The 25763-nt window shown below is 64.1% G+C and overlaps 3 protein-coding genes and 2 non-coding genes across 11 annotated transcripts in view; 1 reads left to right on the plus strand and 4 right to left on the minus strand.

Moving 5' to 3' along the window:
* Positions 1–120: 120 nt before the first annotated feature.
* On the plus strand, positions 121–13457 carry IDH3B (isocitrate dehydrogenase (NAD(+)) 3 non-catalytic subunit beta). Of its 2 annotated transcripts, none has more exons than XM_048303760.1 (12): positions 121–198; positions 659–739; positions 2918–3016; positions 3674–3794; positions 6959–7019; positions 7579–7711; positions 8951–9084; positions 9947–10049; positions 10580–10726; positions 10807–10901; positions 10977–11037; positions 13317–13457. In XM_048303760.1, the coding sequence occupies exons 1-12, from the start codon at positions 163–165 to the stop codon at positions 13392–13394; spliced, it is 1149 nt and encodes a 382-aa protein (XP_048159717.1). In that variant the 5' UTR covers positions 121–162; the 3' UTR covers positions 13395–13457. The 2 variants fall into 2 exon arrangements, with proteins under 2 accessions (XP_048159717.1, XP_048159715.1); XM_048303758.1 differs by lacking the exon at positions 13317–13457 and adding an exon at positions 11666–12298.
* A 106-nt stretch (positions 13458–13563) lies between these two features.
* On the minus strand, positions 13564–17938 carry NOP56 (NOP56 ribonucleoprotein). Its single transcript, XM_048303751.1, has 12 exons — positions 17836–17938; positions 17528–17617; positions 17106–17220; positions 16866–17027; positions 16438–16636; positions 15975–16162; positions 15747–15898; positions 15461–15561; positions 15223–15371; positions 14840–14961; positions 14329–14466; positions 13564–14219 (listed from the first exon to the last, which is right to left on the minus strand). Exons 1-12 carry the CDS (start codon positions 17836–17838, stop codon positions 13980–13982), a joined length of 1659 nt encoding a protein of 552 aa, XP_048159708.1. The 5' UTR covers positions 17839–17938; the 3' UTR covers positions 13564–13979.
* Positions 14537–14605, minus strand: LOC125326853. The gene has a single exon (XR_007204033.1). It is a non-coding gene; the product is annotated as a small nucleolar RNA SNORD57 (small nucleolar RNA).
* LOC125326854 lies at positions 15033–15105 on the minus strand. Its single transcript, XR_007204034.1, has one exon. It is a non-coding gene; the product is annotated as a small nucleolar RNA SNORD56 (small nucleolar RNA).
* Positions 17939–18591: 653 nt separating the features above from the next.
* The window catches only part of DCTN1 (dynactin subunit 1), a 42600-nt gene continuing 35428 nt past the window's right edge, over positions 18592–25763 (minus strand). For 4 of the 6 annotated variants that reach the window (XM_048303738.1, XM_048303737.1, XM_048303736.1 and 1 more), the window contains 12 exons: positions 25334–25483; positions 24459–24620; positions 23742–23873; positions 23480–23608; positions 22930–23072; positions 22484–22650; positions 22048–22062; positions 21564–21697; positions 20787–20976; positions 19814–19890; positions 19474–19563; positions 18592–18967 (listed from right to left, as the gene is read on the minus strand). In XM_048303738.1, coding sequence (XP_048159695.1) covers positions 18830–18967; positions 19474–19563; positions 19814–19890; positions 20787–20976; positions 21564–21697; positions 22048–22062; positions 22484–22650; positions 22930–23072; positions 23480–23608; positions 23742–23873; positions 24459–24620; positions 25334–25483 — 1527 coding nt within the window. In that variant the 3' untranslated portion in view covers positions 18592–18829. The remainder of the gene's footprint in view (positions 18968–19473; positions 19564–19813; positions 19891–20786; positions 20977–21563; positions 21698–22047; positions 22063–22483; positions 22651–22929; positions 23073–23479; positions 23609–23741; positions 23874–24458; positions 24621–25333; positions 25484–25763) is intronic. The other 2 variants (XM_048303739.1, XM_048303735.1) reach the window with 1 other exon arrangement.

The following is a 25763-nucleotide window of genomic DNA, read 5'->3' on the forward strand; positions in this document are numbered from 1 at the left end:
GGGGGGGGGACATTTTGGGGGGACATTTAGGGGGGGGGTCCCGTCCCCGCGCTGCCTCCCCCGTCCGCCAGGGGGCGCCGCAGGGGCCGCTCGGCCCCGCCCCCTTCGGCGTCACGTGCCCCTGCGCGCGCCGCGGCCGCGGTGCATTGTGGGGCCGCAAAGATGGCGGCGCTCAGCGCGGGCCGGGCGGCGGCGGCGGTGAGGGGCGGGGGCCGTGAGGGGAGAAGGGGCTCAGCGATGGGGTCTGAGGGGGCAGAATGTAAGGGGGAGATCGCTGAGGGGTGAACGGTCGGGCTGGGGGCGCCGCGCAGGGTTGGGGGGGGGGGTCAAACGGGGTCTGACCTTATCCTTCACTGGGGCTCACCTCGAGTGAGGCGTGAGGGGTCGGGCTGGGCTGGGGGTGTCCGTGAGGGCTGGGAGGGCTCGGGGGGGTCAGTGTGGGGCAGGGTGTGAGGTCGGGGCTGCGGAGTGTCAGTTTGGGGGTGTCCGGTTCGGGCTGGGTGTGAGGGGGGGTCATTTTGGGGGGACACTGTGGGGGGGCTGCAGGGCCAGGCTGGCCCGGGGGTTACTTTGGGCTGGGAGTAACGCGGAAAGGGGGAGGATTTTGGGGGGGAGGGGGCACCCCCTGACGGGGCTTTCTGACCTCTGACACCCCCAGGGCCTCCTCCGCGCCCAGAGCCTCGGGGTGTGGAGGGGTCTGGGAACCTCGGCCGCCCTCCTGCAGCAAGCGCAGGCCAAGGTGAGGAGGGGCTGAGGGAGGAACGGGGAATTGGGGGGGGGGGGGAAAGGGGGCTCGGGGGGGACCTTGTGGCTCTGCACAAGTCCCTGACAGGAGGGGGCAGCCGGGGGGGGTCGGGCTCTGCTCCCAGGGAACAGGGACAGGAGGAGAGGGAACGGCCTCAGGCTGGGCCAGGTATTGGGATATCAGAAATTCCTCCTGGGAAGGGCTGTCCAGCCCTGGCAGTGGTGGAATCCCCGTCCCTGTGGGGATTTAACATCCATGTGGATGTGGCACTTGGGGACACGGGTCAGTGGTGGCCTGGGCAGTGCTGGGGGGGGTCTCGGAGGTTTTTCCCAGCAGGAAGATTCCCTGATTCCATGTGCAATATTGCTGAGGATGCTGAGGGAAGGGCTCAGCCCTAAATGTCTGCATGACCTTGAGCCAGGCCTAGCGCTGCCCTTCCCTGGCCTTTGCCTGCTGATATTTAATCACTGCCCAGGAGCCCCAGTTTGTGCCCTGGAAATTTGATTCCGGGATATTCAAGCTCCCGATTCGGGATTCTCAGCTTTCCTTTCCCCCTTCCCCCTGGAATTCTGGAATCTCTCTTGCCTGGCTCCTGGTATTATGGGGGAATTCCCTGTGGATCCCCGAGGCTGGATGAGTGAGATCCATGCTGGAACCAGCTCCCAGCAGGGAATTCCAGCCTGAGCAAGGTGGGATCGGTGGGAGGAGGGTGTTGAAGTAGGAAGCAGCCATGGAAGGGGGGAAAAGGGAACATCCCAGGAAGGATCAGCGAGGCTCTTTGGCGGTCTGGGCCACAAAAATGGGCTTTGGCAAAATTCCCTGAGATCCTGAGGGCAGGGAGGAGGAATGAGGGAATTGAGGAAGGCCGGGCTGGGCTGGGAGCTCGCAGGAATTCCGCTGGGCAGAGGGAGAGGTTATTTCTGGAGGTGCTGAGTGAGGGAAAGGTCTCTCCGTGGTGTCGGGTGTGCTCAGGGCCGGGGGCACCCCCGGGGTGGCCTCGGGACAGGGACTGAGGGGGGGAGGGGACACATCCCCAATCCTGGGTGGGTTTGGGCCCCTCAGGACAAGACTTGGAGGGGCTGGAGCGTGTCCAGGGAAAGGGTCTGGAGCACCAGGAGAGGCTGAGGGAGCTGGGAAAGGGTGTGGAGCTGCAGGAGAGGCTGAGGGAGCTGGGAAAGGGTCTGGAGCTGCAGGAGAGGCTGAGGGAGCTGGGAAAGGGTGTGGAGCTGCAGGAGAGGCTGAGGGAGCTGGGAAAGGGTCTGGAGCTGCAGGAGAGGCTGAGGGAGCTGGGAAAGGGTCTGGAGCTGCAGGAATGGCTGAGGGAGCTGGGAAAGGGTCTGGAGCTGCAGGAGAGGCTGAGGGAGCTGGGAAAGGGTCTGGAGCTCCAGGAATGGCTGAGGGAGCTGGGAAAGGGTCTGGAGCTGCAGGAGAGGCTGAGGGAGCTGGGAAAGGGTCTGGAGCTGCAGGAGAGGCTGAGGGAGCTGGGAAAGGGTCTGGAGCTGCAGGAGAGGCTGAGGGAGCTGGGAAAGGGTCTGGAGCTGCAGGAGAGGCTGAGGGAGCTGGGAAAGGGTCTGGAGCTGCAGGAGAGGCTGAGGGAGCTGGGAAAGGGTCTGGAGCTGCAGGAGAGGCTGAGGGAGCTGGGAAAGGGTCTGGAGCTGCAGGAGAGGCTGAGGGAGCTGGGAAAGGGTCTGGAGCTCCAGGAATGGCTGAGGGAGCTGGGAAAGGGTCTGGAGCTCCAGGAATGGCTGAGGGAGCTGGGAAAGGGTCTGGAGCTGCAGGAGAGGCTGAGGGAGCTGGGAAAGGGGCTGGAGCTCCAGGAATGGCTGAAGGAGCTGGAAAGGGGCTCAGCCTGGAGCAAAGGAGGCTCAGGGGGGACCTTGTGGCTCTGCACAAGTCCCTGACAGGAGGGGGCAGCTGGCGGGGGTTGGGAACAGCCTCAAGCTGTGCCAGGTGGGATATTGGGAATTTTCCTCCTGGGAAGGGCAGTGGTGGAGTCCCCATGCCCGGAGGGATTTCCCCACCCTATGGATGTGGCACTTGGGGATGAGTCCCGTGTCCCTGTGGGTGTGGACGTTCCTCAGGCGCCCTCCCCCAGCTCGGGGTGGGGACGGGGGTCCGGTTTGGGGCTGGCTTTTGGGGTGAGGCCGCCCTGACCCCGCCGGCTCTCCGCAGTCCCACAATGCCAAGGCCGAGGGCACGTTCCAGGTGACGATGCTGCCGGGGGACGGCGTGGGGCCGGAGCTCATGCACTCGGTCAAGGAGGTCTTCAAGGTACGGCCACGTCCTGGGGACACGAGCAGCAGCTGTCCCCGAGTGTCCCTGAGTGTCCCTGAGTGTCCCCAATGTTCCTGTGTGTTCCTGTGTGTCCCCAAGTGTCCCCGAGTGTCCCTGAGTGTCCACGAGTGTCCCTGAGTGTCTCCAAGTGTCTGAGTGTCCCTGAGTGTCCCTGAGTGTCCCTGTGTGTCCCCAAGTGTCCCTGAGTGCCCCCCAGTGTCCCCGAGTGTCCCTGAGTGTCTCTGAGTGCCCCTGAGTGCCCCTGTGCCCTCTGTCCCCACTGGTGCTGCCCACGGGCAGAGGGGGAGTCCCCATTCCTGGAGAGATTTGTCTTGGATATTGGGAAAATTCCTCCTGGAAAGGGATGGGGGGAGTCCCCATCCCTGGAGGGATTTAGCAGCCCTGTGTTTGTGGCACTTGAGGACATCCCCAGTGGTGGCCTGGGCACTGCTGGCGAGGCCTCGGAGAGCTTTCCCAACCTCAGTATTCCGTGATTTTATCACCGTTCCTTCGGGACCAGAGGGACCCAGAGGTCCGACCGTGCCGGTTCCCTCCTCTCCCCGAGCAGGGCCCTGGCTGGTGCAGGGCTCCGTGTCCCCGTCGGTGTCCCCAAGGCTCCCCAGGTGACACCGGCCGCCTCTGTCCCCCTCGCAGGCCGGCGGCGTCCCCGTGGTGTTCGACGAGCACCACCTGAGCGAGGTGCAGAACACGGCGTCCGAGGAGAAGCTGGATCGGGTCGTGGATTCCATGAAGGAGAGCAAGGTCGCCCTCATCGGTGAGGAGAGGCCTGAGGAGTGTGGCCTTGTCCTTGTGGGGAGGTCACACCTGGAACCCTGGGGAAGGAGCTGGGAAAGGGTCTGGAGCTCCAGGAGAGGCTGAGGGAGCTGGGAAAGGGTCTGGAGCTGCAGGAGAGGCTGAGGGAGCTGGGAAAGGGTCTGGAGCTGCAGGAGAGGCTGAGGGAGCTGGGAAAGGGTCTGGAGCTGCAGGAGAGGCTGAGGGAGCTGGGAAAGGGTCTGGAGCTGCAGGAGAGGCTGAGGGAGCTGGGAAGGGGCTGGAGCTGCAGGAGAGGCTGAGGGAGCTGGGAAAGGGTCTGGAGCTGCAGGAGAGGCTGAGGGAGCTGGGAAAGGGTCTGGAGCTCCTGGAGGGGCTGAGGGAGCTGGGAAAGGGTCTGGAGCTGCAGGAGAGGCTGAGGGAGCTGGGAAAGGGTCTGGAGCTGCAGGAGAGGCTGAGGGAGCTGGGAAAGGGTCTGGAGCTGCAGGAGAGGCTGAGGGAGCTGGGAAAGGGTCTGGAGCTGCAGGAGAGGCTGAGGGAGCTGGGAAAGGGTCTGGAGCTGCAGGAGAGGCTGAGGGAGCTGGGAAAGGGTCTGGAGCTGCAGGAATGGCTGAGGGAGCTGGGAAAGGGTCTGGAGCTGCAGGAGAGGCTGAGGGAGCTGGGAAAGGGTCTGGAGCTGCAGGAGAGGCTGAGGGAGCTGGGAAAGGGTCTGGAGCTCCAGGAATGGCTGAGGGAGCTGGGAAAGGGTCTGGAGCTGCAGGAGAGGCTGAGGGAGCTGGGAAAGGGTCTGGAGCTGCAGGAGAAGCTGAGGGAGCTGGGAAAGGGTCTGGAGCTGCAGGAGAGGCTGAGGGAGGTGGGAAAGGGTCTGGAGCTGCAGGAGAGGCTGAGGGAGCTGGGAAAGGGTCTGGAGCTGCAGGAGAGGCTGAGGAGCTGGGAAAGGGTCTGGAGCTGCAGGAGAGGCTGAGGGAGCTGGGAAGGGTCTGGAGCTGCAGGAGAGGCTGAGGGAGCTGGGAAAGGGTGTGGAGCTGCAGGAGAGGCTGAGGGAGCTGGGAAGGGTCTGGAGCTGCAGGAGAGGCTGAGGGAGCTGGGAAAGGGTCTGGAGCTGCAGGAGAGGCTGAGGGAGCTGGGAAAGGGTCTGGAGCTCCTGGAGGGGCTGAGGAGCTGGGAAAGGGTCTGGAGCTGCAGGAGAGGCTGAGGGAGCTGGGAAAGGGTCTGGAGCTGCAGGAGAGGCTGAGGGAGCTGGGAAAGGGTCTGGAGCTGCAGGAGAGGCTGAGGGAGCTGGGAAAGGGTCTGGAGCTGCAGGAGAGGCTGAGGGAGCTGGGAAAGGGTCTGGAGCTGCAGGAGAAGCTGAGGGAGCTGGAAAGGGTCTGGAGCTGCAGGAGAGGCTGAGGGAGCTGGGAAAGGGTCTGGAGCTGCAGGAGAGGCTGAGGGAGCTGGGAAAGGGTCTGGAGCTGCAGGAATGGCTGAGGGAGCTGGGAAAGGGTCTGGAGCTGCAGGAGAGGCTGAGGGAGCTGGGAAAGGGTCTGGAGCTGCAGGAGAGGCTGAGGGAGCTGGGAAAGGGTCTGGAGCTCCAGGAATGGCTGAGGGAGCTGGGAAAGGGTCTGGAGCTGCAGGAGAGGCTGAGGGAGCTGGGAAAGGGTCTGGAGCTGCAGGAGAAGCTGAGGGAGCTGGGAAAGGGTCTGGAGCTGCAGGAGAGGCTGAGGGAGCTGGAAAGGGTCTGGAGCTGCAGGAGAGGCTGAGGGAGCTGGGAAAGGGTCTGGAGCTGCAGGAGAAGCTGAGGGAGCTGGGAAAGGGTCTGGAGCTGCAGGAGAGGCTGAGGGAGCTGGAAAGGGTCTGGAGCTGCAGGAGAAGCTGAGGGAGCTGAGAAAGGGTCTGGAGCTGCAGGAGAGGCTGAGGGAGCTGGGAAAGGGTCTGGAGCTCCAGGAATGGCTGAGGGAGCTGGGAAAGGGTCTGGAGCTGCAGGAGAGGCTGAGGGAGGTGGGAAAGGGTCTGGAGCTGCAGGAGAGGCTGAGGGAGCTGGGAAAGGGTCTGGAGCTCCAGGAGAGGCTGAGGGAGCTGGGAAAGGGTCTGGAGCTGCAGGAGAGGCTGAGGGAGCTGGGAAAGGGTCTGGAGCTGCAGGAGAGGCTGAGGGAGCTGGGAAAGGGTCTGGAGCTGCAGGAGAGGCTGAGGGAGCTGGAAAGGGTCTGGAGCTGCAGGAGAGGCTGAGGGAGCTGGGAAAGGGTCTGGAGCTCCAGGAATGGCTGAGGGAGCTGGGAAAGGGTCTGGAGCTGCAGGAGAGGCTGAGGGAGCTGGGAAAGGGTCTGGAGCTGCAGGAGAGGCTGAGGGAGCTGGGAAAGGGTCTGGAGCTGCAGGAGAGGCTGAGGGAGCTGGGAAAGGGTCTGGAGCTCCAGGAATGGCTGAGGGAGCTGGGAAAGGGTCTGGAGCTGCAGGAGAGGCTGAGGGAGCTGGGAAAGGGTCTGGAGCTGCAGGAGAAGCTGAGGGAGCTGGGAAAGGGTCTGGAGCTGCAGGAGAGGCTGAGGGAGCTGGGAAAGGGTCTGGAGCTGCAGGAGAGGCTGAGGGAGCTGGGAAAGGGTCTGGAGCTGCAGGAGAAGCTGAGGGAGCTGGGAAAGGGTCTGGAGCTGCAGGAGAGGCTGAGGGAGCTGGGAAAGGGTCTGGAGCTGCAGGAGAAGCTGAGGGAGCTGGGAAAGGGTCTGGAGCTGCAGGAGAGGCTGAGGGAGCTGGGAAAGGGTCTGGAGCTCCAGGAATGGCTGAGGGAGCTGGGAAAGGGTCTGGAGCTGCAGGAGAGGCTGAGGGAGGTGGGAAAGGGTCTGGAGCTGCAGGAGAAGCTGAGGGAGCTGGGAAAGGGTCTGGAGCTGCAGGAGAAGCTGAGGGAGCTGGGAAAGGGTCTGGAGCTGCAGGAGAGGCTGAGGGAGCTGGGAAAGGGTCTGGAGCTGCAGGAGAGGCTGAGGGAGCTGGGAAAGGGGCTCAGCCTGGAGAAAAGAGGGATCAGGAGGGACCCTGTGGCTCTGCACAACTCCCTGAAATCTTGGAGCCAGGTGGGATATCGGGATCTGCTTACAGGGAGCAGGGACAGGAGGAGAGGGAACGGCCTCAGGCTGGGCCAGGGGAGGTTGGTGTGGGATTTTGGGAATACTCCCCCGTGTCCTCATCCCGCTCTGTGTCCTGCAGGGAAGATCCACACGCCCATGGAGTACAAGGGAGACCTGGCGTCCTATGACATGAGGCTCAGGTGAGGGAGGGCCCCACTCACCTGCCAGGTGCCGGGAAAATTAATTAATTAATCATTAATGAGTTACGGGAGAAGAGGAAAACCCCAAGGGATCGCGCGTGGGCTGGGAAAGAAAATTCCCGAGGGACCATCGTGAGGTCTCCCCGTTCAGTGGGATCCTGGAGAGGGGGGTGGTCCCAGGACTTGTAGGGAAGAGTCTCTGGGAAAAAAACCATTAATTATTAATTAAGGAGTTATTGGGAGGCAGAGTTCCTGAGGGATTCTGTGTGGCTTGGAAAACGAAATTCCTGAGGGACCATCCATGGTCAGGAGCTGTCCCTGTTGGCCCATCCTGCTTTTCTGGGAATTCTGGACATGGTGGAGTTGCCACCAGTATTTGTCACTGGGAAAACCCCGTTAATTAATAATTCATGAGTTACTGGGAAGCAGAATTCCCTGAGGGAGCAGGAGCTGCCCCTGCTCACCGTGGGGTCCTGGAGAGGGGCGTGAGGGTGGCCCCAGCCGTGTCCGGTGAGCCCGGAGCAGCCCCGGGCGAGCCCATCCCGCTGCCCCTTCCCAGGAGGAAGCTGGACCTGTTTGCCAACGTGGTGCACGTGAAGAGTCTCCCGGGATACCAGACCCGGCACAACAACCTGGACCTGGTGATCATCCGGGAGCAGACGGAGGGCGAGTACAGCTCCCTGGAGCACGAGGTACGGACAGCCCTCGGTCATGGAGGCAGCCTGGGAGAGCTGGGAATGTTCCCCTGGAGAAGGGAAAACTCCAGGGGATCCTCAGAGTCCCTAAAGGGGCTCCAGGAGAGCTGCAGAGGGATTTGGGAGAAGGGATTTGGGACAGGAGGCAGGGAATGGCTTCCCAGTGGGAAAGGGGAGCTTGAGGTGGGATGTTGGGAAGGAATTGCTGGGAATGGAATTGCCAGAGCAGCTGGGGCTGCCCCTGGATCCCTGGGAATGTCCAAGGTCAGGCTGGACACTGGGGCTTGGATCCAGCTGGGGTGGTGGGAGGTGTCCCTGCCCATGGATGGGGTTGGAATGGGATGGGATTCAAAGTCCCTACTAATCCAAAGCATTCCAGGATTCTGGAGCCCCTCTGCTCTGGATCAGGCTGGGAGAGCTGGGAATGTTGCCCTGGAGAAGGGAAGGAGCCAGGGAGAGCTGCGAGCCCCTTGCAGGGCCTAAAGGGGCTCCAGGAGAGCTGCAGAGGGACTGGGGCCAAGGCCTGGAGGGCCAGGAGGCAGGGAATGGCTTCCCAGTGGGAAAGGGGAGCTTGGGCTGGGATGTTGGGAAGGAATTGCTGGGAATGGGATTCCCAGAGCAGCTGGGGCTGCCCCTGGATCCCTGGCAGTGCCCAAGGCCAGGCTGGATCCACCTGGGATATTGGGAGGTGTCCCTGGCTGGAATGGGATGAGCTCTGAGGTCTCTCCAACCCAAACCCATTCCATGATTCCCTGATTCCCTGCTCAGCACGCTGTGGCCCTGCCTGGAGCAATGGAATTGGGGGAATATTTAGGGATGAGGACACAGCTCCAGTGAGGACTGGGGTGGCTGCAGGGGGGATAATGCCTGGAAAAAGGGACAGAGGGAGATGGATGTTGTCCTGGATTAACCCCACAGCACCCCCCTTCTCCTGGGGTCCTCCCACTTCCCTGTGGGGAGGAGAACAGGAACGAAAAGGCAAACCTGGGTTGAGGTTAGAACAATTTAATAACTGAAACAAAATTCCAGTGATAAGAAGTATTTAATTGGAAAACTACTGATCATAAGAATAATTAACCATAACTATAAATGCATGTAAGAATTACGCATACAACAGATCATAAATACAATTCCGGTGCTAAGGACAGGGAGACAGACAGACCCCCAAGGCAGGACAGGTGCTGGGGACACGCTGGGGTGGCCGTGCCAGGTGTGTGACCCCCCCTGTCCCCCCAGAGCGTCAAGGGCGTGATCGAGTGCCTGAAGATCATCACCAGGGCCAAGTCCCAGCGCATCGCCAAGTTCGCCTTCGACTACGCCACCAAGAAGGGCCGGGCCAAGGTCACAGCTGTGCACAAGGCCAACATCATGTGAGTGTCCCTGTCACCCTCCTGTCACCCCCAGTCCCCTCAGGGACCGGCCCTCGGCACTGCCCGCATCGCCTTCTGTAGAGAGCGGTGTGACTTCAGCGAGGGGCTGGCACCTGCCAGTGCCCACAGGGGCTCCAGGACACCTGGGAGGGACTTGGGACACGGCCTGGAGTGGCAGGAGAAGGGGCAATGGCTTCAGCTTGGGCTGGGATGTTGGGAAGGAATTGCTGGCTGGGAGGGTGGGGAGGGGCTGGGCTGGAATTGCCAGAGCAGCTGGGGCTGCCCCTGGATCCCTGGGAATGTCCAAGGCCAGGCTGGAGCACCCTGGGACAGTGGGAGGTGTCCCTGCCCATGGAATCCATAAACTTTGAAGGTCCCTCCCCAGCAGAACCATTCCATGACTCTGTGATCCTGCTCCGTGCCGGGCTGGGTGAGGGAGAGCAGGATTTCCCTGGGATTGGGGGTTTTCCCTCTCTCTGCTGCCAGGAGTGAGCAGGACTCTGCCTCCCCTGGGGCTGCTGCTGATCAGAGTTATTGATAACCCAGGGTCCAGATATTCCCAGCGCAGCCTCTCCCTAACAACCCCGTTACCCCTCCCCATGGATTGTGGGATCATTGGCTTGGGGTCAGTCCTGCAGAATCCGAGCTCCCCAGCTCTGGAGTCAGCCCCGCTGGGGGCACCTGGACAGCTCCTCCTGCTCCTCCCACCTGAAACAAACCCCTTCCTCATCAGGGAGAGGGAGGGGGGAAAAGCAGGATGAGAGCCCCAAGTGATGTCCCAGATCCCAGTTCCAGCTGGATCCCTGCAGCCTTTAGGATTTCCCTGCTCTCCCGCCGACCCTTCCCGCTGTTCCTGCCGCAGGAAGCTGGGGGACGGGCTGTTCCTGCAGTGCTGCAAGGAGGTGGCCGAGCTGTACCCCAAGATCAAATTCGACACCATGATCATCGACAACTGCTGCATGCAGGTGAGCCACGGGACAGGCTGTGGCCCCATCCCTGCTCCCTTCCCACCCTGAGGAGCTGGAACCTCCAAAGCCGGGCACACATGATGCCAGGGTTGTGCCTGTGCCACGCAGGAGCCCTCCCAGCATTCCCAGTATTCCCAGCTCGGTCTCAGCTGGCCCTGCACACCCCGTAGCTCCGGGGCCATCCCAGTGTTGCTCCCAGTGCTCCTCCCGGGGGGAATTTGGGGGGATTTGGCCACGGCGGTTCTGCCACTCACCTGGCTTGGTGACCTGGCTTCCTGCAGCCTCACTGGGGCTGGGCGTGTTCATATCCCTAAAAAACTGCCCTTTGCATCCCTAAAAACCCCTAATCCCATCGCTGCTGCTCCAGGCAGTTGTGCCAAGCGTGGAACGATTTGGATCGGAGACGCCTTGGAGCTCATCCAGCCCCACCACACCTGGGCTCTGCCCCCTGTCCCAGTGTGGGCTTGAGCTTCCCCCAGGTGTTCCCGGCCTCACCTGCCCCATCCCCATCCCCATTCCCATCCCAGCTGGTGCAGAATCCCTACCAGTTCGACGTCCTGGTGATGCCCAACCTCTACGGCAACATTGTGGACAACTTGGCCGCGGGGCTGGTGGGCGGCGCCGGCGTCGTGCCCGGCGAAAGCTACAGCGCCGAGTACGCCGTGTTCGAGATGGTGAGGAGGGCGATCCCAGCGGGGAATTCCCAAGGCTGGGAGAGTGGGATGATCCCGTCACCGTGCCCTCTGTCCCGCAGGGAGCCCGGCACCCCTTCGCCCAGGCCGTGGGCAGGAACATCGCCAACCCCACGGCCATGCTGCTGTCGGCCTCCAACATGCTGCGGCACCTCAAGTACGTGCTGGGCTGCCAGGGGGAGTTTTGGGGGGGTTCTGAGGGGCTCATCCCGTGCTTCCCACTCTTTTCCAGCCTGGAATACCACTCCAACATGATCTCGGACGCGGTGAAGAAGGTGATCAAAGGTGGCAAAGTGAGTGCGGGGCGATGGGTAGGGCTGGTGCTGCTGGTGCCGCGTCCTCGCGAGGCTCCGGCTCTTCTCTCCAGCCGAGATTCCGGCTCCTCTCCTCTCTCCAGATGGAATCCCAGGCCCACAGCTGCATCCAGCCCCTGCGGTCACATCCTGGCGAGGGAGGGACTTCTGGCATGGCCCTGTCCCCACCTGGGTCCTGGCAGGGCATTCAGGGACCTTTCCATGGCCCCATTACTCGCCCCAGGTCCTGGCAGGGAGCTCAGGGGGTGTTCACAGCCCCGTCCCTGCCGCAGGTCCTGGCAGGGAGCTCAGGGGGTGTTCCACAGCCCCGTCCCTGCCGCAGGTCCTGGCAGGGAGCTCAGGGGGTGTTCCACAGCCCCGTCCCCGCCGCAGGTCCTGGCAGGGAGCTCAGGGGGTGTTCCACAGCCCCGTCCCTGCCGCAGGTCCTGGCAGGGAGCTCAGGGGGTGTTCCACAGCCCCGTCCCTGCCGCAGGTCCTGGCAGGGCGATGAAGGGTGGCCGCTCTCTCTCTCTCTCTCTCTCTCCTGTCCTGTCCCCCTCCCAGCCGATTCCCTCCGTTCACCGCGGCCTTTCCCCGTTTCTCCCCCCTCCCTGTGTTGGATTTGCAGGTCCGGACTCGGGACTTGGGCGGTTACTCCACCACTTCTGACTTCGTCAAGTCCGTCATTGACAACCTGCACCCCCACTATGGGGCTTAGGACCCCCGGCAGCTCCCCCAGCGCCTCGGCCCCCTCCCCAAACCCCCTCCCTGCCCCCCCGGCTGCCCCAGTGCCCCCAGGGAGGAGGGTGGCCCCGTAACCCCAGGAATCCTTTTCCTTCCCCCGCCCCATCCCCTGGCGGGGGTTGCTCCGTGGAGGCGGCCAGTGTGGATTTTGGGGTTCACTGGGGTGGCCTGGGGGGAACGGGGCAGTGCCCCAAACTCATAGGCAGCTCCTCTTGGGACCACCGTGGCTGTGGGACCCCATTCCCATGGGATCCCTGTGGCTGGATAGTCATTCCTGTGGGACCAATGGGATTGTGGGGTCCCTGTGAGCATGGGATCCCTGTGACTCTGGGACCCCATTCCCATGGGATCCCTGTGACTCTGGGACCCCATTCCCATGGGATCCCTGTGACTGTGGGACCCCCCATTCCCATGGGATCCCTGTGGCTGGATAGTCATTCCTGTGGGACCAATGGGATTGTGGGGTCCCTGTGAGCATGGGATCCCTGTGACTCTGGGACCCCATTCCCTTGGGATCCCTGTGACTCTGGGACCCCATTCCCATGGGATCCCTGTGGCTGGATAGTCATTCCTGTGGGACCAATGGGATTGTGGGGTCCCTGTGAGCATGGGATCCCTGTGACTCTGGGACCCCATTCCCATGGGATCCCTGTGACTGTGGGACCCCCATTCCCATGGGATCCCTGTGACAGTGGGACCCCCATTCCCATGGGATCCCTGTGACTCTGGGACCCCCATTCCCATGGAATCCTTATGACTCTGGGACCCCATTCCCATGGGATCCCTGTGATTCTGGGACCCCATTCCTATGGATCCTTATGACTCTGGGACCCCATTCCCATGGGATCCCTGTGACCGTGGGACCAGTGCAGTTGTGGGATCCTCATGACCATGGGACCACCGTGACCGTGGGACCCCCATTCCCATGGGACCCATCCCATCCAGCTTTTAGCAATAAGCAGGGTCACGTCCCCCACCCTCCACCCTCTTGGCAGCTGCTGGCACAGGGTCCCCATGTGGGGACAATTCCCGGCATGGGGTGGCCTTGGGCCATTCCGGACCTGGGGCAGGGTGAGGAGCTGCACTCTGTGCCCCCCAATCCGGGGGAATTGGGGTTTCCCAGCGCTCTGAGCTGCACCTGGGAGGTGACCCCATAACCCTGTGGCCCCGTGGGACCAGGCCTGGTGCCCCCCCGGGGCCGTGGGGCTGTCACCGCGCTGTGCTCTGTATCCTGCTTTGCTAATAAAGGGTCCAACGCTTCCGCCCTGCCCTGGGGGGACTCACGGCTTTGGGGGGCTGGGGCTGCTCTAAACTGGGGAGGGGGGGCAATGCTAAAAGCAGAGCCCAAACCTGACATTGGGGCGCCCCTAAGCTGGCACAGGGGGCCATCAGCCCCTCCCTGAGGCACAGGGACCATTTGGGGGGCACAGAGGGCTCCAGGGAGCCCGATCCCGCAGTGCCACGGCCCCCCTGGGGCGGGGGACCCCGCAGTTGCAGGGTCCCCTCCTGCTCCCTAACCTCCCGTCTCCTTGCAGGTGCGCACGGCGGACATGGGGGGCTACTCCACCTCCATGGATTTCACCCAGGCCGTGATCGCTGCCCTGGAGGTGTAGTGTCCCTCACCCCGTCCCCCCGGCGACTCCAATAAAAGTGGCCTCAAGTGGCCTCAGGCGTGACCGCGCTGCCGTCGTGTCCCTGGGCCCCGGGGCAGGCTGCTGGTGACAGGGTGACCCCCGTGGGGACAGCCTGGCCACCCCCTGCCACGGAGCAGGACAGGAGGGATCAGCAACAACCTCAGCCCTTTATTGGGGTTCGGGCACCCCGAGCAGGCCTCTCCCCTCCTGCACTGCACAGGCTGGGGTGGGGCACGGCCTGGGGACAGGGCCAGGGGACAGCCCCGTGCAGCCCAGGGTCCCCAGGAAGGGGACAGGGCCAGGGGACAGCCCCGTGCAGCCCAGGGTCCCCAGGAAGGGGACAGGGCCTGGGGACAGCCCCGTTGGAAGTTCCACTGTGTAAGGCACAGTCCAGTCCAGTCCAGGGGCTGCTGGTGGCCAGAGGGACTCACGCAGGCCACGAGGGGCCGTGCCACGTTCCGAGTGGCCGCTAGGACACGGCCGTGCCGGGCAAGCGGCCGCTGCCCGCTCCCATCCGTCAGTCTGTCAGTCCGTGTGCGGGAGCTCCCGCGCCAGCCCCGCTCTCTAATCCTCCTCTGAGTCCCGGGCCGCTGCCTTCTTCTTCTTCTTCTTTTTCTTCTTCTTCTCCTCCTCCTCCTCCTGTTCGGCCTCCACCGTGATTTTCCTTTTCTTCTTGGGCAATGGCTCCTCCTCCTCCTCCTCTTCCTCCACCCCGTTCTCCTCAGGCTCTGCCTCCGCTTCCGACTCCTCCGGCTGCTGCTGCTGCTTCTTTTTCTTCTTCTTCTTGGCTCCCACGTCGTTCTCCTGTGGGGAGCCTCACATCAGCTCTGCCCCCACAGCCCGCCTGGCACCAGGAGGATCCAGGCAGCCCCAAAACCCCCCAGGAGGGTCTCACCTCCATCCCCCCCCTCACCTCCGTCTCCATCACCGAGTTTTCCGCCCCCTCCTCGGCGGCCGCCGCCAGGGCCTCCAGCCGCCGCTTCTCCCGCTTCTTCCTCTTCTTCTCCTTCTTCTCCTGCCTCCTCTTCACCTCAGCCACCACCTCGTTGGCCTGGGGGGACACACGGGGGATGTGAGCGAGGGGAGAGTCCCAGGGTCTGTCCCCACCCCCAGCACCGGTCGGATCAGACTCATTAAATCAGTCTTTGGCCTCCACGGTGGGTCAGGATGGCACAGTGACATCACCTCCGACACGGGCCCTCACCCTCATCTTCATCCCCTTCACCACCACCCTCCATCATCTTCATCGCCACACCACCTCCGTTGTTTGCATCTCTCTCAGCACCTCACCTCCATCCCCTTTACCCTGCCACCACTTTCATCTCCCCCACACCTCCCCTCCACCCCTCCATCTGCCTCCACTGATCACCCTCACCGCTCTTCTTCATCCCTCAGCGCCCCCACCACCTCCTCTTCCTCCTCACCTCCACCACGGCCTCCTTCATCACCTCCAGGTTCTTGCGGGGCGGCTCCCCGGTCTCGTAGAAGGCCAAGCGCTCCTCCACCTGCTCCCGCAGCTTGTCCCCGAACACGCTGGTGGGGACCTCTGCAGGGAGGGGACAGGGGGGGCTCAGAACCCACCCTGCACCCCCAAACCCCCCGAGTCCCCCCCGTGCTCTGCTCAGCCCAGAGGAGTCACCATTCACACGGGGTGAGATGCTGTTGACGAAAAATGTTCCCATCACGGCAGAGCGGCCCTGACGGCACCCGAGTGCCCTCCCCGTGCCCAACTGAGCACCAGGTGACCGTGCCCATGCTGGCCAGGCCTGTGCCCCCTAAAACCCCCCCGAGAGCCCCCAAAACCCACCTGAGAAGCAGTCGATGCGCGAGGCGATCGTGCACTTGTTGGCCAGGTAGCGCGAGATCCGGCCCTTGTTCTTGGCGGCCGCGCGCCCAATGAAGGTGGAGTGGAAGATGAGGCCGTACTTGGGGGTGTTCCCCCGCGTCTTCAGCGCCCTGCAAGGGGCCGAGGAAAGGGGTCAGGACCCCTGAATGCAGCCCCCACCCACAGACAGACCCTCCCCACCCCGTCACAGCCGCAGTACCTGAACAGCGCCTTCTCGGCGCCCAGGATCTGCACCGTCGACGCCGGGTACTTGGCCAGGTTGGTCAGGCTGCCGGCGTGGGAAATCAGGCGGGCGCCCACCTGGGGGACAGCACGGGGTGGGGGTCACAGGTGGCCCTGGAGCCCCAAGGGCACATAGAGCCTCCCCCCCCAGGCCAGGGATCAGCAGTGGAAGTGTCAGCAGCACGGCTCAGTGGATTGACAGATTCACTCTGACATCATCTCCGCGGCCGGGGAGGTGACAGGGGGTCCCCGGGGGCACTCACCACCTCCCCGATGAGGGCTGACAGGCTGGGAGCCACCTGGCTCATCTTGGAGCGCAGGTACTCCTGCAGCCCCTTGCGGTACTCGGACAGCGAGATGACGCGGCGGGAGAAGCTCTCGATGTTGATGAGGTCCAGCGGGGAGATGTCCATCCCTGGGGGTGGCACGGGATGAGCGGTGGCACTGACCATGTGTCCAGACCCCCCCGAGCCCCTCAGAGCCCCCTCAACCCATGGAGGAGCGGGAGGCCTCCAGGATGGCCTGGGCCTTGGCGCTGTCCATGACGATCTCCTCCAGCCCCTCCAGGCTCTCCTCGCTCAGCTCCCGGCGGTTCCCGATGAATTTGGCCACCCGGCAGTACATGGAGTTCTCGGGGACGATCTTGATCAGCTCCGGGAAGTGATACCCGTACCACTCCCTGTGGGGACGAGGACAGTGTCAGCCACAGCTCTGAGTGTCCCCCCCAGCCCAGTCCCTGTCCACGGCCCCGCGTCCCCCCAGGCCACCCCTCTGTGTTCCACGTGTCCCCCCAGGTCCACGCCATGGCCCCATGGCCTGGCCAGTGGCCCTCGGGAGCTGCTGTCCCTCCCCGGTCTGTACAGGCGGCCGGAGCGCTGGCGGCTGTCTGTGGTAAGCATGGGGAGGGGAGACCCCCAAACCCTCTAAACCAACCCCAAATTTGTCCCGACTGACCGGACGCGCATGGAGAAGGTGTTGATGTCCTTGTCCAGCTGGTCCAGCAGGCTGATGGACTGGATGATCATGTTGTCCACCCTGTGCACGTTGAACTTCACCTTGGCCCGGGAGTAGCTGTGGCCGAGCCCCAGCTGGGCCTTGGCCGCCGACTGCGCCGTGAGGCCTCGGACCAGCGCCGGGAAGTGCAGCCGGATCCCTGCAGGGAGGGACACGGGGTCACCATGTGGGGACAGCGCTGCCCACACACACACGGACACACAAACACACACACGGACACACACACACGGACACTAAGCTGTCACCACGTGCAGCCCCAGGGACACCAACAATGGCACTGCGTCCCCCAACTCCTGACCCTTCCCATGGAACCCCAACCAAGCCAGGACCCCACCGAGGTGTCCCCTGTCCCCCCCGTCCCCACTCACCGCGCATGAGCTCGGCCACGACGCCCCCGGTCTGACACTGCACCCCCAACTCCTCCAGCACGGCCGCGCCCATCTTGGCATCGCCCACCCCCAGCACCACCTTCTTCCTCTTGGGGGGCAGCGCCGTGTCCAGCAGCAGCCGCAGGTCCTCGTGCAGGACCCCTGCAGGAGAAGGAGGGGTCAGGGCGGCGCGGAGGTGCCCGCGGGAGGGGGGTCCCGGTGCCCCGGCCCCGCACTCACCCTCGGACACGGCGTTCATGTTCTCCAGCGCGCTCTGCGCCGAGCGGAACGGCGAGAACGCCACGAGCTTCACCATGTTGTGGAACTTGCCCAGCGTCAGGACGCTCTCCTCCACCTGCGGGGGAATCGGGGCGGAGCCGGGGGGCTCCGGTCACGGCCGGGCACGGGGAACGAGGGCTGCGAACAGCCCCGGCTGCGGCACCAGCCCGGTGCGGCCCCGCCCGGCGCCCCCAGGCCTTCGCCGCCGCTTCCCTCCCACCCCGGTTTCCTCGTCCCCCGGCTCCCCGCTCCCATTCCGGTTTCCCCCGCTTCTCCCCGCACCTCCCCGGTCCCCGTTCTCCTCTTTCTACCTCCCCGCCCCAATCCTGCTCCTCCCCGTTCCCGCTCCCGCTGTTCCGCTCCCCCCGTTGCCGGTCCCGTACCTGCGGCAGCAGGAGGCCGATCTCCTCCACCTCTCGCACGGCGAACAGCGCGTACCCGGCCGCATGTTCGAACAGCACGTGCAGCAGCACCTGCGGCACCGGGGGCTCCGCTCACCGGGGGCGGCACCAGGGCCGCGCTCCCGCCCATCCCCGCGCCCGCCGCCCCACCGGCGCGCCCGGCCCGGCTCAACGCCACTCCCCCGGCCTCCTTCAGGCCCCGGCCCGTCCTGATGCGGTCGGAAGGGGCTCCTGGGCCCCCCCCCAGTACCGATGGCGTCGGATGCGGCCCCGGCCCGTCCCTCACTCACCATCGTCCTCCCGCCGCCGCCGCCGCCCGGAACTGACGCCGTGTCCTCGCCGGAACCCCGGCTCCTCCCTCCTCCACCAATCAGCGCCCACTGCGCCGCGCCCTCCGCCAATCAGCGTGGGCTACCCTCGAAGGACCCGTCCAGCAGCCAATCAGACAGAGGAGGGCTTGGCCCCGCCTCTCAGCAGCGCCTACCAATCAGAACAGGGAAGGGGGCGTTTCCTCCCGCCTTTTCCTGCGCGCCAGCCAATGGGAGCCGCGCGCGCGCGCCAGCCCCGCCCCTTCCCGCGCGGTTTGATGCGCGCGCGGCCGCACGTGGCGGGAGCCGCCGCCCCGAGGGTCCCCCCGGAGCCCCCGCCCGGAGCCCCCGCCCGGCCCCGTGTCCCCTCTGGGACCCCCAGCACCCCCCAAGTGTCCCCCTGCTCCCACCCGGGACCCCCAAATGTCCCCCAGAGCTCTCGCCCGCGGCGCCATCCCAGGATCCCCGAATGTCCCCGTGGTTCCATCCCGGGGCTCTCTGTGACCCCCGCGCTCCTCCCGGGACTCCCAGTGCCCTCCCGGATCCCTCCTGTGACCCCCGCTCCCCTTCCGTGACCGCCCTGCGCTCCTCCCTGGCCCCTCCCGGGACGCCCGGCGTCCCCCCCCAGTGCCCTCCCAGTCCCCTTCTAGGCTCCCCAGTGTCCCTCGGGGCTCCCCCCGGTCCCCTCCCGTGTCCCCTGCAGTGTCCCCGCCCCGGTGCCAGCTCCAGGCGCAGGAAGCACGTCCAGGGAAGTTTTATTGGATGGCAGGAGCACGGGGGGGCCGCAGCCCCGGCCCCACGGGGGTCCCGAGGGGGGCGGAGGGGGGGATCTGTAGTGTCCGAGAGCAGCGCGGGGGGCCCGGATCCCCCCGGGGGAAGCGGCTCCGGCTCCCACCCGCGAGTGGGGCCGGGGTGGGGGGGAAGCGGAGAGTCCCAAAGGGGGGGACAGCGGGGGCGGGGGTCCCTCGGGAGTGGCTCAGGCGACGAAGTGCTGGCGGAGGTGCTGGAGCAGGTCGGGGGTGAGCAGCACCCGGTGGGCCTGGCCGTGGCCCGGCGCGCACGGGATCGTCACCCGCCCGCACAGCGCCGGGCCCTGCGCCTGCTCCTGCTTGGCCTGCGGGGACAGCCGGGACCGCTCAGACGGGACCCCCGCACCACCCCCTCTGCACCCCCGCGATGGGATGTGGTGGCTGTCACGGGGTGCCGGGCTGGAGCCAGGTGTGGAAGGTATCTTTGGTCCTCACCCACCTGATCCCTTGGGAATGGGGGGTCCCTCGGGATTGGGGTTTGTCAAAACAGGGGGGCCCTCGAGGGAGGTTGGGGATCAGGAACAGGGGTCCCTTGGGATTGGGGTCCCTCAGGATAGGGGGACTGGTGTCTGTCAGGATTGGGGTTCCTTGGAATTGGGGTTCCCTCAGGAAAGAGGGTCCTTTGGGATTGAGGGGCCCTGAGGAATGGGGGTTTCTTGTGAGTGGCGTCCCTTGGAATTGGGGTTGCTTCAGGAATGGGGGTCCCTCAGGATTGGGGGGATCCTTTGGGATCAGGGTTCCCTCGGGAATGGGGACTCCTTGGGATTGGGGGTCCCTCAGGATGGGGGATTCCTCGGGATCGGGGTCTCACCTTCAGGAAGGAGGAGGACGGGAAGGTGCCGAAGGTGGTGGAGATGCCGGCGCCCGGCTGCTGCTGGACCATCTCCCTCAGTGTGTCGTCCTGGGGGGAGCCACGGCAAGGTCACCCCAAAATCCACCCCATGGTGTCCCTTGTCACCCCCCAGAGCCCCTCACCCACCCCTGGGGACAAGGCAGAGGGGTCAAACCCGACTGTTCAGGGAGGAGAATGGGAACGGGCAGCACCTTGTCCCCTCAGTGCCACCAGGTGCCACCAGCCCCAGCCTGGGGGTCTGCGGGGCTGGGCCGGGGGTGCCACCGGGTGCCCCAGCCCGGGGAAGGTCCTTGCTCACCTTCAGGGTGTCGATGGAGTTCTTGAGGGCGCAGAGCCGGGCCGTCTGCTCCAGCAGCCGCGCCGACGAGCTCCTCGCTGCAGGCAACGGGAAGGGACGGATGGGCCGTGGTGGACACGGACACAGCTGAGCAGCTGTGACCCCCCTCGGGTCAGTACCAGGGGGTTTGGGGGATTTGGAACTCCTCACGTTGGTACCGGGTGGGTTTTGGAGGGTTTTGATCTCCTCAGGTTGTTACCGGAGAGTTTGGGAGTTTTTACCTTCTCAGGTTGTTACCAAGGAGTTTTGGGGAGTTTGACCTCCCCTAATTGGTACTGGGTGGGTTTGGGGATGTTTTGACCTCCTCAGGTTGGTACCAGAGGATTTTGGGGGGGTTTCACCTCTTTGGGTTGGTACCAGGGGTGTTTTGGGAGTTGATACTGGGAGGGGTTTGGACCTGAGGGGTTTGACCTTCTCATGGTGGTACCAGGGGGCTTCAGGGGGTTTCGACCTCCTCAGGTTGGTACCTGAGGGCTTTTGGGGGAGTTTGATGTCCTTGGGTTGGTACCAAGAGATTTCACAGGGTTTTGACCTCCTCAGGTTGGTACCTGTGGGGTTTTGGAGGGGTTTGACCTCCTTGGATTAGCACCAGGGAGGGTTTCAGGGCTTTTGGGTGTTGAGGGGCTCCCCAGCAGGGAGAGGCTGCACCACCCCAGAGCAGCTCAGCCGCTGGACGCTGAGCCACATGTCCCCAACACACCAATGGCCCTGGCCAGGGGGACAGGGCTGAGCACTGTGGGGACACAGGGTTGTCCCCCTCAACCCAAACACCCCACAAACCTGCCACCAGAACAGCGCCCTCACCCTGGATCCCACCCCACAGCGAGCCCCGCTCCGGTTGGAGACGTTGCTGCCGGTCCCTCCACGGGCAGAGGGACAACGCAGAGGTGACAAAGCCCCGCCCAGCGCCAGGGAATGTTTGTGTAGGACCTACTGGATTTGCTCTGCCTCATGTCCACCACCTTGGCGTTGGCGCTGAGCTGGTAGAGGGTCTCCAGCAGCTGCGTGGTCTTGCGGTACAGGGTCTGCGTGGGCAGCGCCTCGCCCGGCCGGTCGCGGGGCACGGCCACCCGCGGCACCTGCAGCGGGGCCAGGCTGGCCAGCTCCATCTTCATCTGCGCGCCCTGGGATCCGCAGGAAATGCCAGTTAGGGACAGGGAAAGGGGGCAAACACCGGGAAAAGGTAACGGGGAGAAGAGGGCAGGGGGAAAAATGGGGTGGAAGCGGAAAATCGGGGGATAAAACTCTGCTAAAGCCAGCAGGGTGTGGGTCTGGCAGGGGTGGGAGTAGGGACAGTCCCGGGAAGTGGCACCCGTGGGAAGGTGACGTGGGGCTTGCACGTGGGACTGGTTGGATTTGGGAGCTGTGGCCCAGTGAGCTGCTCTGTGACAGCCATGAATATCCATTAGAATAGCTGGTTAATTGGATTAGCTGCTGCCGTGCCAATTCCTCATGGGGTGTCAATCAATCAATCAATCAATCAAGTTGTGCCAGTGGCATCTGGACAGAGGGGACCAGGGCTGGCAGGGACATCACCAGCACCCCCAGTTCCCCCAGTTCCACCAGCATTCCCAGCTCCCAGTGCTGACCCTGCTGTCAGCCCCTTCCCCTGCAGCCCACCAGACGTGGGGCAGTCGGAGCCTGTTCTCCAGCTCATCCCACATGGCACCCGGATCCCATCCCACAGGGATCAAACCCCGTTCCCCCTGACCTTGAGCAGGTTGTTCTCATTCTTGAGGTGTTTCAGGGAGAGCTGGAGGGCATCGATCTGCTGGAGCAGGAGGGGTGAATCCTTCACCTGGACGGGTCCGGAGCCGCCTCCCGGCACCTGCCCGGCACCGACACCTGCGGACGGGCACCGACCATCAGCGGTGCCACCCGTGACGGTGGCACGGGGACACGGCGTGCTGTCACCAACACGTGGCACCTCCCTGGAGAAGTCCTGGCTTCCACCAGCCCCTTCCCAAGGATCTCCAGGTGGGCGTCACCCCACTCCACATCCGGCACGGTTCCATGCTCATCCCTCCCTTCCCAACCCTCTGGAGCCACCAGCCGTGAACTCCCAGGGCCGGCAGCATCTGAGCAGGACCCGGATCCTTCCCCTGCTCCCAAACGGAGCCGTGTCCCAGGCTTTGGGTGTCCTGGCATATTGTTTCCCCCGTGCACTGGGGGCTGCATGCGGGGTGTGTCCGTACCTCGCTGCTGTTCCTCTGCAGCACAGGGAGAGGGGCCGGGAGAGACAAGAAAAAGCAGGATTAAAGCCCCGGATTGGGCGGGAGAGGAGCTGTGGCTGAAGCAACTCCCATCTCCCACGGCCACATTCGGGACCGACCCCATTCCCAGCAGCTGGGAGTGACCCAAGCAGGACCCATGCATGGCTCCCCCAGAGCCAGGGGTTTGACACAGAGCTCCTGGGCTGCTCCCGCTCCTTTGGGAACGAGAATGTGCCAGGAGGATTCCTGGGAGCCAGGGCTGGGAATGTGGGAGAGGCTGCGGCTCCACGAGCGCCAGGAGCTGCTGCTGTGGGAGCACCATTCCCAAATTCCTGGGCACGCATCATGCCCAGACCTGCTGTGCCAGGAGGGCATCCCAGCCCCATTCCAGCCGTGTCCAGGGATGCCGGTCACTCACCTCCGGCGATGCCGGACACGATGGAGGCCACGCCCGAGGCCGGGGCCCCCCGCAGCCCCTCGATCGTCCGCTTGGACTGGTTGTTCAGGCGCTGCTTCAGCTCCACCTTCTCCGACTCCAGCTGGTCGATGTCGGCCTGGAGAGCATCCATGGTCTCCTCAAATTCCCTGGGAAGAGCACATGGAGGGACGTGTGAGGCCAGGGATGCTGCTCGTCCTGGACCCCTCGTCCTGTCCCTCCATGCCTTGGCCCCAGTCCCTCTGCAGCTCTCCTGGAGTCCCTTTAGGCCCTGCAGCTCTCCCTGGCTCCTTCCCTTCTCCAGGGGAACATTCCCAGCTCTCCCAGCCTGATCCAGAGCAGAGGGAATCCAGCCCTCAGAGGATCTCCGTGGCCTCCTCTGGATGAGCTCCATCAGCTCCACACCCCCAGCCCCATTCCAAACTCACTTCTCCTTCTTTTTGAGCAGTGTCTGGGTCTCATCCAGCTTGGTCTGGATCTTTTCCACGCGGTCATCCGCGTCCTTGGATGCGCTGTCCAGCTTCTTCTCCAGGAGGCTGAGCCGCACGTTGGCCTCGCTGAGCTCCTCGCCCTGGAGCAGCAGGGAGGGAATCAGGGAGCTCCAGGGAGCCCCCAGATCACCCAATTCCCACACTGGAACCCAGGAACAGCTCCCGGCTCCGGCCCTGCACACCCCAGAACGTGGTGGGGGCAGGATCTGGATGGCAGCACCTCCCTACCCACGGGAAGAACATTCCCAGGAGATCTGGATGGGACTTGGGATCACCATCTCCATAGGCAGGAAGTCACCAGGAGTGTGGAGGTGAATCCCACAGCAGCCGGGAAGGCAGGGATGGGTGAGGGACAGGCAGGGATCGATGAGGGACGGGCAGGGATCGATGAGGGACGGGCAGGGATTGATGAGGGATGGGCAGGGATGGGTGAGGGACGGGCAGGGATTGATGAGGGACGGGCAGGGATCAGTGAGGAACACCTTACCTTGATCTTAAGGGACTTCTTCAGCTCCTTGATGACCGTCTCCCTGTCCTCCAGCTTCAGCCCCAGCCCCTCGGCATCCGTGATCTCCGCCCGCAGCGCGGCCGCCCGGAGCTCCGCCGGTGGCGTGGGCTGCACCGGGACCAGCGGGAGAACCGGGATTTTAGGAAGAATCCCAGACAGCAGCAGCTGCCCAGCTCCCTGCCCCGTGTCACCCACAGCCTCCTGGTGACCGCGGACGGTGACGGAACAGAGCCCGGCCCACCTTGTTCTGCGGGCGGTCGGCGTCGTACTCGCCCTCCTGCATGGCCGTGGCCATCTTGTTCATGGTGGCCATGAGGATGCTGCAGGACTGGCGCAGGCACTCGTAGGGATTGATGCCCTGGGAGCCGTAGATCTGGGAAGGACGGGAAGGATCTGGCTGGTGGCCGTGGGCTGGGCTCACAGCCCCCAACCCACATCCCACAGCTGGGGTTTCCCTCTGATGGTTAAGAATCATCCTTAAAATCCACATCCAACACAAAACCTTTTCATTTCCGTCAGCAAATCCAACCAACAAAACCCCAAAAATTCCCGACACAAAAATCAAAGGACTGTAATCCCAAAACTGAACAGAAGTGGAAAATCTACACAAAATCCACCCCTTGTCTCTTCAGTAATCACACTCAAATCAACACAAACCCCAGAGACACCACATCCATCGTGTCCAGGGGAAGAGCTGAGGGGGCTGAGGGGGCTCAGCTTGGAGAAAAGGAGGCTCAGGGGGGACCTTCCCCCCTCTCTACAAGAATTCCCTGCAATCATCCCCCTCTGTGGAATACGGGAATAGGGACGGGATACCCCACCACACCCCCTCAGCGAGGCCACGGAGCCGCAGGGACAGCACAGGGCAGGGGACTGCGCGTCCCTGCGGCATTCCCCGGCCGCATTCCCAGCTGGGAACAGTGGGAAGGATGTGCCATTCCCCAGAAGGATGTCCCACCTGCTCGCTGACTTTGAAGGCCAGCTCCTCGAGGCGCGGGGCCGGCAGCCCCTCGTTCTCGGCCAGCGGCGCGATCAGCTGCGCCCCGGCCGCCGCCACCTCCTGCAGCACGGCCACCACCCACGTCAGGTGCTTCCGGCATTCCAGCAGCGTGTCCGACACCTGGCAGGGCAGAGCGGATGAGTGGGAATGGCACGGGCACGTGGACTCCTGGAATCCGCACGCCCCGGTGTGACAGCGGCTGCTGGAGCGTCGCTGGGATTGGGGAAAATAATGGAAGGATGGAAGGAAACGGGTCCTGGATGTGAAGCCAGGTCTCCATCCAAGATGGGAACACAAATCCAGAGATGCCACATCCATCGTGTCCGGGGAAGGAACCCCAGGAGAGGCTGAGGGAGCTGGGAAAGGGGCTCAGCCTGGAGCAAAGGAGGCTCAGGGGGGACCTTGTGGCTCTGCACAACTCCCTGACAGGAGGGGGCAGCCGGGGGAGTCGGGCTCTGCTCGCAGGGAACAGGGACAGGAGGAGAGGGAACGGCCTCAGGCTGGGCCAGGTGTTGGGATATTGGGAAAATTCCTCCTGGGAAGGGCTGTCCAGCCTGGCACAGCTGCCCAGGGCAGGGTGGAGTCTCCATCCCTGTGGATTTAACATCCATGTGGATGTGGCACTTGGGGACATGGGGTTGTGCTGGCTTTGGCAGTGCTGGGGCAACTCGAGGGTCTCCGAGGGAATTTCCAACCTAAACCAGTCCCTGATTCCATGATCCCAGCTCAGCTCACCCTGAGCTGCTGCCCAGCTTCCCCAGCGCATTTGCTGCCGGCCCAGTGCATCCCACAGCTCCCAGTTTGTGCCTGAGGGGTGTCCCTGCCCCGCTCACCTGCGCTCCGAAGCCCAGGGCCGCGGGAATTCCCGGCGCATCCGTGCCCGGCATGCGGCGCCGGATCTTCTTGCAGAACTGGCGGATGTCGCTGCAGGACGTCTCCAGGTCCTTAAGCAGGATGGCCAGGTCGGCTGCCTCCTGCCCAGCCTGGGGACACAGAGAGACCTCAGAGGGACACGGGGACAGAGAGGGACCTCAGAGGGACACGGGGACACGGAGGGACCTCAGAGGGACATGGGGACAGGGAGGGACCACAGAGGGACACAGGGACAGGGAGGGACCTCAGAGGGACACGGGGACACAGAGGGCCCTCAGAGGGACATGGGGACAGAGAGGGACCTCAGAGGGACAAGGGGACAGGGAGGGACCTCAGAGGGACAAGAGGATACGGAGGGACCTCAGAGGGACACAGGGACAGGGAGGGACC

This window comes from Corvus hawaiiensis, chromosome 5 (assembly GCF_020740725.1).
Source record: "Corvus hawaiiensis isolate bCorHaw1 chromosome 5, bCorHaw1.pri.cur, whole genome shotgun sequence".
Classification (NCBI taxonomy): domain Eukaryota; kingdom Metazoa; phylum Chordata; class Aves; order Passeriformes; family Corvidae; genus Corvus; species Corvus hawaiiensis.

What these genes read in the sequence shown, in the direction of transcription:
- IDH3B (XM_048303758.1), top strand. Translation starts at nt 163, where the DNA reads ATGGCGGCGCTCAGCGCGGGCCGGGCGGCGGCGGCG. An exon ending in CGGGCCGGGCGGCGGCGGCG is followed by an intron (nt 199 to 658) that starts GTGAGGGGCGGG and finishes TGACACCCCCAG; the next exon opens with GGCCTCCTCCGCGCCCAGAG. An exon ending in GAGCAAGGTCGCCCTCATCG is followed by an intron (nt 3,795 to 6,958) that starts GTGAGGAGAGGC and finishes TGTGTCCTGCAG; the next exon opens with GGAAGATCCACACGCCCATG.
- NOP56 (XM_048303751.1), bottom strand. An exon ending in CATGAACGCCGTGTCCGAGG is followed by an intron (nt 17,028 to 17,105) that starts GTGAGTGCGGGG and finishes CTTCTCCTGCAG; the next exon opens with GGGTCCTGCACGAGGACCTG. An exon ending in GCCGAGAAGGCGCTGTTCAG is followed by an intron (nt 15,372 to 15,460) that starts GTACTGCGGCTG and finishes GGCCCCTTGCAG; the next exon opens with GGCGCTGAAGACGCGGGGGA.